At 44.0% G+C, this 19,093-nt stretch overlaps 1 protein-coding gene across 4 annotated transcripts in view; it reads right to left on the bottom strand.

Annotated features, from left to right (window-relative positions):
• RHOBTB3 (Rho related BTB domain containing 3) overlaps positions 1-19,093 on the bottom strand; it is a 65,012-nt gene that overhangs the window by 7,514 nt on the left and 38,405 nt on the right. For 3 of the 4 annotated variants that reach the window (XM_053292683.1, XM_053292681.1, XM_053292682.1), the window contains 5 exons: positions 17,964-18,076; positions 16,942-17,062; positions 9,648-9,821; positions 2,785-2,951; positions 327-423 (listed from right to left, as the gene is read on the bottom strand). In XM_053292683.1, the coding sequence (XP_053148658.1) occupies positions 327-423; positions 2,785-2,951; positions 9,648-9,821; positions 16,942-17,062; positions 17,964-18,076 (672 nt within the window). Of the gene's footprint in view, positions 1-326; positions 424-2,784; positions 2,952-9,647; positions 9,822-16,941; positions 17,063-17,963; positions 18,077-19,093 lie in introns of those variants that run through there. The other variant, XM_053292684.1, reaches the window with a different exon arrangement.

Here is a 19,093-nt window from a genome sequence, read left to right as displayed (position 1 = left end):
TGGCTTCCTCCTGTGTAGTGCAATTTGCTCAAGTTTTGTGTTTGTACAATTGATGCAAATTGCACAAATGCAACGTTACTAGACAGATATACTCTTGTGCAGTATGCCAGCCACTATGTTTCCCTGGCAAGCTTTATCAATTCCTAAGTAAAGGAGAAAGGGCATATTCCAGCTGATTTAAAAGTGACTGGGCACAAAGAGCATCCTGCCACTCTGCTAATGCAAGAGATGTAGAGGCAATAACTTGCACTTTTGTTGACAGTGAGAACTGCAGTATTCATCCAAATATAAATTGTTTTTGTTTAGGAAGCAAATTAGTAAATTACCCGAAAGATCTTCAAATTCAGGTTTTTGACTGAAGATTAAGTAGTTAGAAGCAATAAAATGAAGTAGCCAATTTGAAAGGCAATCAGAGTTGTGAAACTGCAAGAAAAAAACACATGGAAATAAATGTAAACAAATGGAAATAAAATGTAAAGGAATATTATAGTAAAAAGATTTTGGCAGGAACAATATAGGTGATTAATTTGCAAGAGGATGGTCTATAACCCAGTTATACTTGAATATCAACTCATTTAAGATGACAAAGTTCATGAAAATACCTTCCATAAAATGTATTTATTGAAGTTAGTAGCTAAATTTTTTAAAAAATCTAAGGACTTGACTTTTGGCTCCCAAAGTAGTTTGCACACACAACTCACAACAATACAAAACATAATACTAAAATTATACTTAAACCATAAATAATTGTTGATGGCTCTTGTTCTTTGGCCTTTTCTGAAACCATCTTGAACATCCAGCTCCCTTTCCATGTAGGGTTATAATCAGTGTTGGATGATCCTGAGCATTATTTTGCTAGCATGTGAAATTAAGGATATTCTGCTATGGTTTGCGCAATCTGTTAAATCTCCTTTCTTTGGTATGGGTATGTAGACTGACCTCTTCCAATCTGTTGGCCACTGTGGTGTTATCCAAATTTGTTGGTATTGTTTGGTTAGAGTCTTGTCTGATTCTTCTGTGGCCTGCCATATTTCTGTAGCTATTCCATCAATTCCTGTAGCCGTCTGACGGTGATGACTGGAGTGCTGATCTAACTTCATCTTCCCATACTAGAAGTTTTTGCAAGTAGGGGATATCTTCTAGAGTATCTTGGATGTTGACATCGCTTCTGTACAGATTTTCAGTATACTCCTTCCATCTATGGTTGATCTTCTCTTAATCAGTTACTATCTGTCCTTTGGCATCCCTTTACATACCAATTCGAGGTTAGAACCTCCCTCTGAGTTCAGAGATCTTTTGGAAACTTGCCTTATTTTTCCGTGTCTATTTCCATCCTCAAGGTCATTACAGATGTCATTGTAGTATTGCTTCTTGTCTCTTCTAACAGCTTTCTGAAATTCCCTATAAAGTTCCCTCCTGAGGTCTTTATCTTTCTTGACTTTGGCTTCTCTCCTCTTCTGGGCTATTTCCACCATCTGTTCTGACATCCATTTTGCTTTCTTCTGTTTCTTGGTCTTTGGCAGTCTCTTTTCACATTCATCCTTAACAACTTATTTGATTTCATTTCACAGTTCCTCTGGTTCCCTATCAATGAGGTTCAGAACTTTAAAGTGGTTCCTGATGTTCTCCTTGGAAATGGTGGGAACATTCTCAAGATCATATCATGGAAGCTGGATAGCTTTGTTTTTCCACTTTAGGTTGACTTGGAACTTGCACATGAGCAGTTCGTGATTGGTTCTACAGTCGGCCCCCTGCCATGTCTTTGCTGTTATAACTGAGCTAGCTCTTCCACCTCCTTGCACCAATAATGTAATCAATCTGATTTCTGTGTACTCCATCTGGTGATGTCTATGTGTATAGGCACCGCTTTGGTTGTTTGAAGAATGTGTTAGCAATGAAGAGATCATTGGCTTGGCAGAAACTATTAAGTCGTTCTCCTGTTTCATTTCTGTTTCCTAGGCCATATAGGCTGACTGCGTTTTCCTCCTTACCTTTTCCAGATTTGGCATTCCAGTCTCCAACCACCAGCATTACATCTTGCTTGCATGTTCTATGTTATGGACATGAAAGCAGTGGTGCCACTGTTTCCAACCAGTGGTTGCACAAAAAGCATCATCATGGTTTCTCCCATTCATCACAACGGGAGAAACCACAGGGAAGCTGCCTGCACAATCACAAGTTGGAAACAGTGGCACCACTACTTCCTTGTCGGCAACACCGCCTTCCATCCTGTTAGACTTGTGCATCCTGTCCACCAATAACAATAATAATTCACCCAGTAGTTCTGAAATGGGAAAGTCACCTTAAAGTTACATTTCTCACCACTCACTCCTATGACCAGGACTCCACAGGGCATATTAGGAGTGGATGGGAATTTCAATAGGTCTCTGTATCACATTAATATTGAAGGGGAAATCATTATTACTCTTTTGCCTCAGATCAGGCTGATAACTTTTGAAGCAGCCTTGGTAGCTAACCCCACAGGAAGACTGAGCTGCAACAATCAGCAGGTAATCATGTTTAGCTCCATGGCCTGCTGTAAAAGCTTCACCTGCTCATTTTTGTACATCAAACTCCTGTAAAAGAGCAGCAGCAGGTCAGGTAATTTTTTTCTTTCCCCCCTGACAAGCTGGCAACCCTAACCTCAACTAAGCATCTGTGGAACATCACAATGTTTGCTGGCCAGAGAAATACAAAAGATAAATCTCTATTGGTCAAGTATTAATAAAACTGAATATGTATATTTATACATTTATTATACATGTATAAGCTGTCAACACCTACCTTTGCTTTTCTAAGCAAGCTGACAACACTCAGGCTGGTTGATGCTAATTCCCTACTGGGCATACTCTGTAGCTGTGTGATGATATAAAGCTCACAGATGTGCTGGAGTCTTGTCACTTGGTACATCTCAGCACAAATCAAGAGCGACATGGCTTGCAGAATGCTGGCTGGTAACAACAGCAAACCAGAGTTAGATAGTGCACACTATCTATAGTGCAAACATAATAATTACACATTACCTGTATGCTTGTCTATTCTCATTCACATGTGTGAACAGTCATTTTTTAATAGATCTTGCTATACAAATGAGCGTATTAGTCCATCTGAAAATTCTTGTGGTTTGATATCTATGAACTTCATGAAACAGAATAAACAGTTTGCTTAACTGTAACAGATGATCTGGATGTGATCCGTTGAATTCATAAGGAAATGGGTTCTGCGCAGGCACCTCGCGGGCCGACTACATAGCTCCTCGCGACGCCCAACTGTCCCCTCGTGCTCTCAGCACCTGCTATATTGAACGGTTGGGCGTCTCCCTGTCAGATTCTGTGCAGTAATTTACACAAAAATTACACGCCAGTAATTTACGATCTGCCGTAGCTTACAATCATACTTCCGTATATCATACTTCTGCAGTGGGGATGGTTTGGGAGGGTCTTGCGGATTCAACGGATCACATCCAGATCATCTGTTACAGGTAAGCAACCTGTTTATCTGGATAGTGATCGGTTGAGCCCATAAGGAAATGGGTGATTAGTTAGCTACCCACCAAGGTGGTGGGTGCAGAAGGATGGACTCTATGGCAGCACCCTTTTCAAGACACTTCTTCCATATTCTGCCTGACGTGCCATGCGCAGGTCTATTGCATAATGTTTGATTAATGGTTGCTCCGTCGACCACGTAGCAGCCATGCAAATGTCATCCATCTTGATACCCGAAAGATGGGCTGTCGATGCTGAGTACGCCCTAGTTGAATGGGCTCGTATCGTCTTTGGGGGAGCTATTCCCTGTTGTTTATATGCTAACAGGATCAGCTCCACCAGCCAGTGTGCCAAGCGTTATCGGGACACCGGATGGCCCTTGTGCTTGCCCTTAAAAGTTATGAAAAGCTTCTTTGACTTCCTAAATGCTTTAGTTCCCATTAGGTAATAAAACACAGCTCTGCGCACATCTAAGGAATGCAGCGTCCTTTCTAGCACTGTCTGCGGGTCTTTAAAAAAGGTAGGCAGCACTATTTCCTGATTAAGGTGGAATTCTGTAATGACCTTTGGTCGGAAGCTTGGGTCAAATCGCATCACCACCTTGTGTGGGTAGAACTGGGTGTACGACTTATCCAACCTTAGAGCTGTCTATTCCCCCACACGTTTTGCCGTGGTAATTGCCACCAGAAACGCTGTTTTGAGCGTTAGCATGCGGAGGTTGGCCGAATGGAGGGGCTCAAAAGGCTTTTCAGTGAGAGCCGAGAGTACCAACAAGAGACTACACTGCTCAATTGGTCTTTTCAAAAGGGGGTACAAATTATTAAGTCCCTTCATAAACCACTTGCACTCTGGATGGGTAAAGACAGATTTCCCATCCCATCCTGGTAGTTCCACCGAAATGGCCGCCAGATGAACTTTCAGAGAAACGTTAGCCAATCCCTTCATCTTTAAACTGGTCAAATACAGAAGCACTTGGTATACTGTAGCCTGGAAAGGGCGGAATCCACGAAGCTTAGCATAGGCCTTAAACCTCTTCCATTTACAAGAGTAGTTTTGTCTAGTGGATAGCCGTCGACTATTTAGTAGAATGTTTTTCAGTAACCCAGTCTCCAAGCTGTGAGGCTTAGAGTTTGGATCTCGGGATGTAGCACCCGGCCCTCCTCCCTCTGGAGGAGGCCTGGAGTTATCGGGAACCTGTAGTAGTTGCCCTCTGATAGCCGAAGTAGAGGTGCAAACCACGGTTGACGTGGCCACCACGGGGCCAAGAGTATGCAGGTCGCTCTGTCTCTCAAGATTTGGGCTAACACCCGATTCAGCAGCGGCAGTGGTGGAAATAGGTAGAGAAGGCCCCTGTTCCAATTGTACTGAAAAGAGTCGCCTAGCGACCCTACCCCCACGCCTGCTCAAGAGCAATACCTCTTGCATTTCTTGTTGGCTGCTGTGGTAAACATATCCACTGACGGGATGCCCCAAAGACTGAAGAGACGCTCGATACAAGCCGCCTTGATCTCCCACTCGTGCTTGTGATTGACTTGGCTGGTCCGACTGAGTGCATTGGCCAGATGATTGTCCACACCCCGTATGTGGATTGCAACTGGATAAATGGTGTGCTCGATGCACCAGTCCCACAACCTCATGGACAAGGTACAAAGCATGGGGGAGACCGTGCCCCCGTTTGTTGATGTATGCGATTGCTGTTGTGTTGTCCATGTGAATTTGTGTTACTTCCCCCTTGAGCTGTGGCTCGAAGGCTTTTAGCACCAGAAAGGCTGCCATCAACTCTAGGTAATTTATGTGCAGTCGTGCCTGTTGGAGAGTCCACCGCCCTTGAATGCAGTGCTGTCCGCAATGTGCCCCCCATCCCAGTAGGGAAGCATCCATCATCACCCAAGTTCATGGCACCAATGGCTTGAAAGGAACCCCGTGTTGTAGGTTCTGCTCCGTCATCCACCAACGCAGGGATGTCAGTACACCCTGGGGGAGGTGTAAGCGTAACCCCTGGCTGTCCACATTGCGTCAGAAGTGCCTTAGGTACTATCTTTGCAGGGGACGCATTCGAAGACATGTATACCTGACGGTCGTATTGCAGGATACCATCAAACCTAACAACTTTTGAACTTGCCTTGCAGTTTGATAGGGGTTTGCACAGAAACGCTGCACCAGTGCGTTGATCTGGCGGTAACGCTCCCTTGGCAAGAACGCTCTCTTCTGTTCCATGTCGAGGGCGGCTCCTATGAAATTCAGCTGTTTCCTTGGAGCTCAGTTTGACTTTTTCCGTTGATTCCTAACTCCTGAAGGAGGTGTAACAACAAATGAATCTGACTGCAGAGCTGGTCCTTGTCTCTGTTCACCAGGAGTCAGTCGTCTAAATAAGGGTATACCACCAAGCCCTACGTTTGCAGATACACTACAATCACAGCAACCACCTTGGTAAAAACCCTTGTGGCCGTCGACAGGCCAAAAGGCAAGACTGCATACTGGTATATTGCTTCCCATACCGTGAATCTGAGGTATTTCCGATGATTCTCCTGGATGCCCACATGAAAATACGCATCTTTCAGATCTAACGTTGCCGCCCACTCCTCCTGCTGCAAGAAGGGGAGAATTTCCTGCAACGTTGTCATTCTGAATTTCTGAGTCAAGACAAAATCGTTGAGTCCTCTTAAGTCCATGATTGCCCTGATCCCCCCATCCCGCTTGGGTATCTGAAAATAGCGGGAGTAGAATCCTGACAACCTCCTCGCCCACTGCACTGGAACAATAGCCTTCTTTCCTAATAACACTTGTATCTCTTCCTCCAGAACTGCTGTAGCCCTGGTAAACCTCAGGCCTGAGAACGGGGGAAGAGTTCTGAACTCGATTGCATACCCTGTCTGAACTATTCTCAGTACCCATTGGTCTGATGTTATGTTGTGCCATGCTTGGGCATGGCTTCCCAGTCTGATGGTCGAGCTGGCAACTACAGGGCCATTGACACTGGTCCTGGCTATTGCTTGTGTATGCAGTGGGCTGGCAGAACAATCAAAATGACTGTTTGGAATTGTCCTTATTAGGGCGATTGTTCTGGTTCTTCTTGTTGTTGAATCCCTTTGAACGCTGGTAAGGTCTATTTTGTCTCCTGAAATCTCTCCTTTCCTGGTATCGGTATGGACGTTGACGGGCATAATTGTGGTTTCGAGAATACGATGTAGACGTAGTCACCATGAAAGTCTTTGCTGTAAACTTAGATTTCTTTAACGACTCCATCATCGTGTCGGTGTCTTCATGGAACAAGCCTTTCCCGTCAAAAGGCAGATTCTCTACTCGATCCTTCATATCTTGTTGCAGTGTTGTTGAACGGAGCCAAGTGTAGCGGCGCATGGAGACACCGGTAACCATGGCTCTTGACTCCGTCTCGGCTAGATGCTTAAAAGCACTAAGCTGCTGCCTTGTGATTGATGTGGTTTTGTCATAAATCTCATTGAACCTATCCTGCAACCCCTGTGGAGTCATAGAGGTGGAATCTTGTAGCAAGTTGTCCCAAAGCAGGTGAGTATAGCAGGCCATGCAGGCCGCATAATTAGCTACGCGTATAGCTAGGCTCGAAGTGGTATACAACTTCCGACCTAGAACATCAATCTTCCTGCCCTCGACTACAGGTGTCGTATGGCGGCGACCACCCTTAGATGTAGCTGCACAATCCACAACCATGGAGTTTGGATCTGGATGACGGAGAAGGTAGGTATTTCCCCCCTCCTGAACCCTGTATAGATTTTCGAGGAGTTTAGATGTCGGGTTAGAGGTCTGTAAGGTCTCCCATGCTGTCTTGGCTGCCTTCGCAATCACAGGGATCATAGGCAGCGATACTGGGTGAGACGTCTTGGCATTCAGCATCATGTTATACACTGGGTTGGAGACCTCTGTCTCAGGCTGTTTCAAGTCCATCCCTAATGCCTCTGCAATCTCTCTTATCAAAGAATGGTATGCCTTAAGTTCCTCCATAGGAGACCTTGAAAGGCGAGGAGGAACATCAGAAGGTGGATCTGAGTGACGACTAGCCTGGTCCGTGTCCGAATCCCCCATATCAGAGTATTCTTGCCCTGGGTCCGGAGATGGGGACGAACGCTGCGATTGAGATGGGCTTGGTGGTGGGCTAGACTTCCTTTTCCACTTCCCTCCTGGTTTCTCCTGTGTCAGCACCGGTGTCTGAGTCTGGCATGATGTGGAGACTAGTCGTCTGGGTTCTGGCACCTGGCACGCAGGCTGTTGACAAAGAACAGCTGGAGGCTGTTGAAGTGGTATTGCCAAATGCCCTGAAGGTGGTTCCAAGTAGCTGATGGCATGTTGTCGTAGCGATGCTTGGTTTCGAAGTGGAGACCCTTGCTGTGCCTTCCATTTTAAATAATCACCATAATCATGTGGAAGCGAATGTCGGAATCCACACAAATGAGTTGGCTGAGCTGAAGGTGGACGTATACCCTGCTCGGGGCTAGGCTGGCCCGTTCTTGGAGGGACTACCGCAAATGGTGATTGGAGTGAAGTACCCACCACAGTCCTAGGTGAGATTAACGGTGTTTTGGGTGGAGGGACAGGAAGATCCTTCTCCTCTTGCTCATCTAATCCAGTGCTTAAGAAGCCCTGGAAGGTAGAGCCCAAAGGGGTACTAGATGCAGAGTCCAATAAATCTTTAAGTGTTGTAGTTGTGCCGTGTCCTGATAGCTGCTGCCTTCCTCTGCCCTCTAACGATGGAGTAGAGGGTGATTGTTGAGGAGTACGTGCCAGGGATAATGATCGGCGCCTTAAAAGTAACTGTCTCTCAACTCGCTCAGCTTGAGCAATCAAAGCCGGCTGTTCCGTCGATATCGAGGAACGCACTGGTCCTCCGCTGGAATGCTGCTCTATCGACGCAGATACGGCCTACGAACTCAAGGATTTCGGCGGTGCTGTCGATGTCGACACCGTGCCTGCCTCTCATACATCCGCATCCCAATCAGCATCAGATCCTTGTGCTGAGGAAGGAGAGGGTGTGCCGTGGTTCTTTCTTTTTTGATGATCCTTTCCTGAGTCATGACGGCGCTTTTTGCCCTTGTGATGTATGTCTTTCAAGAGACCTCCAGTGGCCTCTTGAAAGTCTCGTCTGCAGACACGGTTTTAGACTATTTATATACAGTTCCGTGCTGCTTCGACTTCGATCCCGACGCCAATCTCAATGGTGGTGTCGAAGTCGAAGCTTCCCCCCTCGACGTCGATGCCGATGGCAGACCCGGGCGAGGCGTAGGGGGATGGAGCGCTTCATCATACAATGCAGCATGGAGGCACAAGGCTCTATTTGTCCGTGTCTGCTTTGAAAATGCGCAGCAGATCTTGCACGCTGCCGTATTGTGTTCTTCACCGAGGCACAGTAGGCAGGCCTCGTGGTGGTCGGTAGAAGGTAGTTTCACGCGGCACTTCATGCAGTGCTTAAAAGTCGTTTTAGGCTCCATTCTCTCAGAGCGCATCTTCTGTCCAACAATCCGAAGTCAAGTAAACCAAAACAAACCGTCCAATCTGTCAACAAAGTTAGTCCGAAGCACAAACTCAATCCAGTAACAATCCAATGGTCAAATTTTCTGTTAGGTAAGCAAATCCGTCAACAAAACTAGTCCAAAATCCAAAAAGCAATCCTATAGCAGTCCATGGTAATAAAGATTGTTCTTAAAATATTCTCAAAATACTCAGTTACCGAGGAGCCCGAACGAGGTCCGAACGCTATGGCGGTCAAACAGAAACTGACAGGAAGACGCCCAACCGTTCAATATAGCAGATGCCAAGAGCACGAGGGGACGGTTGGGCGTCGCGAGGAGCTACTTAGTTGGCCCGTGAGGTGCAGGTGCAGAACCCATTTCCTTATGGGCTCAACGGATCACTATCCAGATCTGTGAGTACCTGATTATTGAATCATCTATTCTGTACCAACTACTACTTTTTGGTTTATGTTCCACAGTTCTATTTCAGGTTCAAGACAACGTTGAGATTATAAGCTCAGGTTCAATTCCAGTTCACTGTAAAAAATCTCTCTGAACCAGCTTTTGGGTTCAGGTTCCCTGATCAGAACCATATTATTAGGTACCAAGTTAATCATCAAAAAATTCAAAATATATTTAATTTAAGTATGATATTATGCAAATTAAGACATTTGCTTACCTGGGCAACAGGAGTCAGTATACAGATACTCTAGAAAAGAGAGGAAAGTGTCTTTGGAAATCCCATAAACTGGAACCAGAAAACTATTAGATTCTATATAGTTACCATTGAACATAGCTGCCATTACCTCACAGCGAGCCACTAGGACTGCTCTGTGAGCTGGCACTGTAGCACCTGAGAGAAAGAAAGGGAGAAAGAAAACCATGACCACAATTTAAAGCTTCAAAACAATTTTTAAATTTAAATTCTTGAACATCAACACTTCAAAAAGGAAGGAAGAAAAGAAAAGAAAAGAAAACCAAAACACACACCCCATCAGCTCATAAATAACAAACTGCTCATTCATCATTTATCTTCACTTAATGGCACTTTGATTCACGGTCCATTTTGCTGAAATTTGTTATCTATGTAACTATACCAAAAGGCCAACACTCAATGCAGCATAACACAGGCAGAACTGATCCATCCGTGCTGCTATACACCCACAGTGAAGCACTTAACATACAGAAAAACTATCCTGCTTGATCAGGCCCAAGGCCTAAGAAGTCCAGCATCCTTTTTTGCACAGTGGCCTACCAAATGCCTCTGAGAAATCCACAGGCAAGAGGTGAGGTCATGTCCATACTCTCTTTCTGTTGCTCTCCTGCAACTGGTATTTAGAGGCATCTTGGCTGGAGGTGGCCTATAGCCACCAGACTAGTAGCCATTGATAGATCTGTCCTCCATTAATTTGTCTAAGCCCTTTTTAAAGCCATCCAAGCTAGTGTCCATCACCACATCCCATGGCAGAGAATTCCACAGATTAATTATGTGCGGTGTGAAAATGTACTTTCTTCTGTTGGTCCTAAGTTTCCCGGCCTTCAGTTTCATGGGATGACACCTGGTTCTAGTGCTGTGAGAGAGGGATGAATATTTCTCTCTTTCCCCTCTCTCTATCCCATGCATAATTGTATACACCTCTATCATGTCTCCCCACAGTCATGTCTCTTCCAAACTAAAGAGCCCCAGATGCTGTAGCCTTGCCTCACAAGGAAGGTGCTCCAGGAAGCCCACTGGTGGGCTTGCACTTTTGCACAAGAATGCAAAAGCTTTGAATAGTGCACTAGCATTCCAAAAGCACTAATTAGATCAGATACATGTTGCTGACAGTCAAGCAATGTGTTTCTGATTGAACTAGTGATGTGTTTCCAATCTAGTGCTCCCAGATTGTGGACATGCTACTTGAAGTATTTGCACTCTTGCGCAAAAGCACACATCCACTGGTATTTCACTGTGAGCCTGCAGCAGCATGAGTGGGTCAGCACCGCACTGCCCACATTACGTTGCACTGGATGTTGGCCACTGTTTTCAATACACCTAAGACTACATCCCTATACATACTTTACTAAGTAAGACCTATTTAATTCAGTGAGACATATTTTCTGAGTAAATAGAATTGTACCGCACATTGGCTTGAAACCCAGTTCTATGGATTACTAAGCAAAGAAGCAGAGAGAATTTGGTAGGGGAGTATGCTTCAGTTACTGCTGTGTAGTACAGCTTCATGATCAATGACAGCAGCATCTCCCAGGACGTTGCACAGACACAAGGTAGGTTCACACCCCCATCCCTATCCATGCACATGGCACAAAAACAGAATAAATGTGTGGCATGGGCAGGAGCAAGCAATGTGCCCTCCTAAAGAAATCTGGCTGCCAATACTACTCAACACTATGCAGCTGTGTCCTATTAACCAGTCACAAGTAGATTGCACACAACAGGCAGCACAGCAGACCATACTAGTGTCACTTCCAATGCAGAAGTCTCCACTGCAGATATTCTGTGTGCTCCCAGAGCTATGCATAAAATTAGTTTCGATCTTCCAAAATTTCAGTTTAACTCAACTGTTGATCTTGCACATGTGAACTACTTGTATTCAGTGAGTTCAGATACTGATCTACTTTTCCAACCAAGGTGCAACTTCTACACAGTTACTTCTATGTAGATAGAAAAATGACAAATTGTATTGTAATAATCTCCAAGATGCTCCTGGATATGACTAGAACGCAGCCCCAGGGCTATATTCTAAGTTAGGTGTTCTCAGATGTTATTGACTACAACTCCCATCACTCCCAATCACAATGGCCTGAGGCCATTCCACAATGGGATTATGAGTATTGTAGTTCAACAACTTCTGGGGATCCAACCAAGTCCAAGAACCCTGTCCTAAGTGATTGTAGCATGAGTGGAAGTTCTACTTGCACAAGAGGGAGGGGCAATTTTGACCAATCTCTCCTACCCTTTGTTTCCCCCTAAAATCTATTCCTGGTGGCTAGGGGGCATGAAGGCAGAATGTGCAGCAGGGGCTGCAACAGGAAGCGATAAGTGGTGGAAGAAGTGGAATCCCCCTCCCCTGTGTGCACATGAAACTTTTCCCACTCCAATCACCCTATAAATGGTTAGGATATTATCCACAATTCTTGCTTTTCTCAAGTAGTCCCAATGCCTAGTGCATATTGTAATACATTCTAAAAAACCAATCAAGTTCGACAAAAACATCATGACGGTATTTTCACCATGGATAACTGCAAAAACACCCAGTTTTAGGAGCCTGTGAATATCCTTTCTAATATCTAAAGGGGTCTAAAGCGTTCAAATATTATACTAATTGCCTATTGATATGTTACAGGGTAACAAATGAAGGGTTCACCACACTCACCCTCTGACACCTTTGAAGTTTAAAATGCCTTTTCATGTAGTGCGGAAATTCCCAAAAATTATACCTTACATTTTGTAGTTTTTCATGCCTGTTTGAAACCACTGTTCTCCTGGTCAGCTGCTGTTTCAGCACCGTTTTTGTTTTGTTTGTTTTTAAAAAAAACTTTTAGCAGAGGTAGTAACCACAATGGTGCTTGCAGAAAAGAAAGAAAGAGGAGCCACCGAAATCCATGTTGCTTAAAAGCCCCATTCAGACATCCCCGCACCTGAAACTGCATAGTCACAGTGCCAAAAGCAGGTAGTAAGCCCCGTTCCAGCACTGCCATTCACACTGTCTCTCCAGCCACTCATGGTTACAGCAGTTTGTTTGCAAAAGGACCTGCTGCAACCGTGAGGGAAGGCACTTTCATGATCAGCAGACAACCGATGCTGGGACTGCTGATCACAGAAGTGCTTCCCCGCTTTTAGCACTCTGACTGTGAACACACAGAGTTTCGGGGTGTGTGTGTAATGTCTGAATGGGGCTTGTGAGCAACATGCATTTGGGTAGTTCCTCTTTTACTATCAATAGTGCAACATTTACTGAAAGTGCCATTGTGGATGCTACCCTTGCTAAAAGTTTAAAAAAATGTGCTTTACTAAGGGCACAAAAATGTTCACAAAACATTTGGCCCTCCAGTTCATTAGTGCGAACTGCTTCCCCACCCTCCTCCCCATAACTTGCCATATATTTTTAAAGCATAATATTTATTCCTTATCTATTATATCTTTTTAAGAGTTTGTTTGTGGCATTGTTTGTGCTAAATGCAGTCATCCCTCGCCAACCATGAGGGTTCCATTCTGGCAAAACCTCACTGTTGGAAAATTTGCAGTTGGCAAGCAATTGAACTCAATGGGAATCGGGGGTTAGAGGAACTGTGGTTGCAAAAAGACCAAAAAAATCAAAGAGTTGATTTACAAAAAATTGCCAAAAATCACCCAGAATCCCTTAAAATCACCACGAATAAGCAAGAGGACTAAGCAAATAGAACCTCTGGATGAATTGTGGTCTTCCCCTAAGCAAAGTAGGCAGACGTAATACCTATCAGAGGAGGGGAAAGTCCCACAGCAAGAGGAATGGCATTTAAGTCTTTTTAGAGTCCATAGATACAAAGCCAGAATGTGAAGCAAAGAACAGTCAGAGAAGCAGTCCAAGGTCAGAAAGGATAATAAGCAACCATAAATTTTGTTTTATGGAACCAAGAACAAGGAGCAAATCCCAAGGGAAGTGTTCACAGTGGTGAACAAGGAGGAACTGAGCTGGAAAGCACTCTGCCACTGAAGATACCAAGCATACTCTGTGAACAAAGGGAGGAGCTTCACAACACTATGAGTAGCTTGAAATCTTTCTGCAGGGACTACTGCACAGACGCAAAGCCCACGTTGTGAAGGATATCGGATCACCACTAAGATCTGATACTGAATTTCCCCTGAACAATCCTCCCATTTAAATTAGGTGAATGAGCTACTTTTTACACTGGAATATGCTTGAGAAAAGATTTAAATTATTTGTTTTGTATTTTTAAGAAGAAATTCTGAATATACAGTAATCAGCATTTTTAACTGTTATTGTTCTCAACTGATTTTTAACACTCAATTATCAGATCAATAATTCCAAAACACCATCATGCCCAAGAAAAGCAGACTTTCTCAAATTCAAATTTACTATGATTCAAATTTATCATATATGGTAATTATTCAATAAAATGAATTATGTTTGAAGTTGAAATCCTACAAGTTTAATTTCTTGAACTTTCCTATAAGTGTAACCTACGCAAAATGATTTTGCACAGTCAGCAACGGGCCTCACCTACTAGTATATTTTATGGCCAACGTGATTTGCAGAGTTCTGGAGATGAAACACTGTGTGTCAGGGTTGCTGAGAGCCAGAAGGCAGCCCTGATTCTGGTAAGGATGGATGGTAATGCAAGAACTGCTTCTGTAGTTTTCCCCATTGTTGCACACTAGGGGTGTGCACAGACCGGTCCAGGGCCATGCAAGAGGGCTCCGGACCGGTCCGGAATTCAGCCGGTCCGGCGGTGTGTGTGTGTGTGTGTGTGTGGCTTTAAGGGCGGGGGGTAGTACTCCCCCCCCCAACGCTCTTCGCCCTCCGGCGCTGGACTTTTCTAAAACATTTTTGGGGCGGCAGAGTTCCTCCCTGCCGCCCCTGCCCCCGTCGTCTCCCGATTTTACAAGTAGTAAAAGCTGGCGCCACGCATGCGCCCGCTGCGGTGCACATGCACCCTTTGCCGCCGCGCGCACGCCCGTTGCTGCTGCGCGCACGCCACATACGTCATTGTGACATATGCGGCATGTGTGCCGGCAATGGACACGCGCGCTCTGCGATGGGCGCATGCGTGGCGCCAGCTTTTACTACTTGTAAAATCGGGAGACAACAACGGGGGCAGGGGCGGCAGGGAGGAATTGTGCTGCCCCAAAAACATTTTAGAAAAGTCCAGTGCCGGAGGGGGAAGAGCGGCGGGGGGCAGGGTAAGTACTACCCCCCACCCTTAAAGCCACACTCCCCCCAGTGCCGGACCATGCCTCTGTAGTTCTGTGCACATCCCTACTGCACACAGGAAAAACTACAGAAGTGCTGCTTGCACTCCTGCCCACAGTTCCCTCTACGGCATGTGCACGTGTGCGCACTCATGAGTTTTTTGATGTCCACTCAGTTCATTTTAGATCCCGCTCAGGTTGGATCAGGAAGGCCCCACTCCGAATGCAGGTGCGCACACACTGCCTTGATACTGCTGCCCAGAACAAAACTCATTCCGCACAGAGATGAAAAAAAAATTAGAGGGGCCACTGTCCTGCCTGTTCTTAACAATATCAGGGCTGCCTTACAGCTCTGCAGCAGCCCCGATACAGTGTTTCCTCAGCAGGACACTTCAGTTAATGTCATTCAGTGGCTTTTGTGCAATGAATATTTCAGTGGAGATCACTGTAAACAAGATCTACTAAGTATTTCACATCCTTTTAATAAGCACAAGTCCATATATCTAAAAACTAGCTGGCTTTAGCATATATTCCTGTGTGGAAACATTTATCATTTTGAACTTTAAACTATGCCTTCTCCAGTAGTGCAACTCATTCCAGGAGGACTACTCCAGAAGAAAGTACTTTTGAGAAGTTACTTGGCATTTGATTTACCGCAAAACAGACAAACAAACAAAACACCCACCACTCAAATTTGCTCCAATGTTTCACATTTGGAATGCATTGCTTTGCAGCTAAATGAGAACAATAATGCTCTGGGGAGGCATTTTATCCATAATTCTGTTTTTCCCCTGCTAATAATGCCATCAAGGGGCACAGTCAGTGGTTAACTTTTAACAAGGAACAGTCTAGGCTTGACAAAATCATGCTCTCAATGCCATGCTCTGTGACCTAGAACACCTGCCCCAATGTCTGGTGTGGATGATTTACTGAGCAAGGGAAGAACAGCACTTTGCACATCCTCAAAGATGCTCCATTATTACTTCACATGCTCTACACTGAAACATTTAAATAGTTCTGTGCCTAAGCTATGTGTGCCCAGTCAAAACAGTAGGTACAATCCACCAAGCACAGCAGTTTTACAGTATGCATACATCTGTGTACTGCCTTCTTAAATTAGGTACAAGAGGTTTTTAAATCTAAGGGCAAACTCATTTTAAGAGCAGAAACTATTATTTTCACTTCCATTGCATCATTTTATAACAATTGGTTGTGCTCATTAATATCAATGTAATATTCCATGATATTTTATGTGAGGCAAGCAATGAGAACCACCATTCCCTTGACTTCCTACAGGTATTGCCACAAGAGTAACCCTTGGAACTGAGCTGTCTGTCTCACCAAGCTGTGTATTTGTATTTTGTTCTCCTTTCAAAGGACTGTTTGTTTTCTCTGCATACTGAAGGCGACATCTAGAAAAGAATTCCCTTGTACGCATGTGCCTAGTTCACAGAGATTCAGACTTGGCTGTGGCTTTTCAAAGCTGAAAGCAAAATAATTAAACAACTCTTTAATCTCATGCAAGCAAGGGTTTGGAGTTGATAAAAATACTTGCCATTATTCCCATGCATGGAAAAAATTAAGGGCTACAAGTCCTGCACACAGTTGGACTGAGTAAATCCCATCAAACAGCCTAACTGCACATAGCAGATAAGGTCCATGACTGGCAAGACAGTGCCAATGTAATCAACTATCAAATGAGTGTATTTTTCCCCGTCATACATGTGCCTTTGCAATATTCACTCAATACTATAATAAATAGTGGCCCACACACTACTCAGTGTCCCATGGGCAGTTTGCACATCACCTGCGGGACACTGCGCCATATGCGACCACTGGATTTTTGCCTCAGCAAAACATTATATTCTAGCTAATCAAAAGAAAGGAATCTATTATTTTCACTTCCATGAAAATGTTCAGTTTTGCTTTTGTAGCAAAAACCAAGGAGATGCTACCCTATGCAAAACAAAAACAAAACAAAACCCTAAGTACCAGAAGGTAATTTAAAGTTGATGGGAAAAAGGTGAGAAAACAAATCGGTAAAGCTTGATATTAGTACCTTGTATTTTGAACATGACATCAGCTAATACAGTTGTGTTAAAGAAAAGCCTGAGAGAGCTGTTGCATAACTGCAAGGGTCTTTTCGACAAATATGATCTGCAGTTTTGTAAACTATTAACCTGCAAAACAAAAAGAAAATAGAACATATAAATGCCAATGCATTTTAAGTGTCTACCTTTGTTATCACTTTCATGGGGGTGGGGAGGAGATATTGATTTTTCTTTGGTCCCTCCATTTATTTGCTTCACTCACATCTGATCTGCAATACCTTCTTCATATTTTCAAAAATGCTACAGATTAAAAGACTAAAATCTCCCTCCACTTTAATCTCCACTAATCTAGGACATTGTTGTTGCTCTGAAGGTCTGACTTGCCATCTTAAATGCATTCATACTAACTGTTGACTTCAGTAGGGGCCTAGTACAGGTGTAAATCAAAATGCAAAGTATTTCCTTTTCAATACACAGCCAGCCCAAAACATTCTGATGCCTGAATTGAAAAATGCAAATGGTACCCTCTTCCCACTAAATTAATATAGGATGAGATCCCAAAAGGGTGATATACAGTATATGCACGCAGGGTGATGATGGAAAGGAAATTTCCTTTCATGAACAGTCCCTTGCATCTGATGGGATGCTGCTCTAGAGGACTCCAAAGTTTTGGGGGAACCTAAAGAGGGGGGATATGGGGAGTTGCTGCTGGAGGAATTCTGAAAAGTCTGCAAGCACACACAGTGCATAGCACAGGGCATTTTGTATCCTGGCCATGGAGCACAATCTATTGGGAACCTTAACCCTTTGGTAAATGGAAGGGCTGTGTTTGTTCCAATGTACATAAAATGACTCTTTGACATTCTCTTTTAAGACTCTTCCTTAATAGAGAGTATTTATTAAGAATGAAAATGAATCAGGACTTCTTAATAAGGGTAAATCTTGCTTCAGAAGCACACAAACTATCTGGACTTATTTGCATTCTATTCTAACAGCAAATGCAATGACAAGATAAAATAATGTAACTTACCTTTCCTGGAATTTTCAAGATACATTTTACTCTCTCAAGAACAAGCTCAACATTCCCAGGCTCTTTCAGTTTCTTTTTAATATGTTCTTCCAATAATTCCCATTGAAAAGCACCTGCAGAGATGTGAAAAAGGAGAAAAATGAAATTTCCAGATTTTTAGGTCGAGCAGAAAAACTGCTGTCACAACTAAAAATGTGTTGCATACAATGCATGCATCTTTCCTAGTGGTTGCACTTGCAGGGATACTGGATGCTTACAACCTTGGATGCACCATATTTTGTATCCAGGAAAAGGCAAAACTGCCCCATGCTTTCATACCATTAGCAAGTTCATTATTATTCTGATGGATGTGAGTAATGCAGTTGTGTGGGTGTAATGGGCACTAATAGGATATTGCCTGCAGGGTGGATACTTACAAGCAACACAACTTCTCCTTCCACTCTTATTTGTGCTCTTTTGTGACTTGGTTAAGGGAAACCAAGAAAGGGTGATGCTCTACCCTGCAAAGGGTCAGAACAAAAGGACCCTCCTATTGGGAGCCCACAGGAGTTATGGCTGGTAGTTCAGTTGCTGTGCTCCCCAACAGCATTAGTCTCCATTTTGAGCTTGGCTTAACTGGAGAAAAGATTTGCCTTTGAACAGCCCTTACAAAGTATCAGAAGCCACACTTTTCACATGCACACATATACAGCACCAGCATTTCAGAATTAAATTGTCGGAGTTCAAAACCTTGGAAACACAATAAACAAAGCATACAAAGAGCTCCTGGAGAATATGAGCTCCCCATCCACTGCAATGTCAGGATAGCGCAGTGTACCTGAGAGGCAACTGGATGGAGTTGTTCTCAAATGCACTAACTGGAGTAGCCCTTGTGAGTGTAAAAGTTCCATGTGCACATACGAGCACCCCATATTGAAGAAGTCTTTGTAGCAGCACAATATGGTACAATCCAACAGGCACTTCTATTTTGTTTCTCCTCCCCACCCCCACCCCGAGGGGATTGCCTGAAGTAACTTGATGGACTGCTCCACAGCATTTATCTCAAGGATTGGTTTCATGCAACAGTTCTCCCAAATACTTGCCTATAAAGATGGGTTGTTCTCATTAGTGATGGGGGCAAATTAGGAATT

This window comes from Hemicordylus capensis, chromosome 2, assembly GCF_027244095.1.
Source record: "Hemicordylus capensis ecotype Gifberg chromosome 2, rHemCap1.1.pri, whole genome shotgun sequence".
NCBI lineage: Eukaryota > Metazoa > Chordata > Lepidosauria > Squamata > Cordylidae > Hemicordylus > Hemicordylus capensis.
The sequence above is the reverse complement of the archived record's forward strand: the minus strand, read 5'-3'. Positions and strand labels throughout refer to the sequence as shown.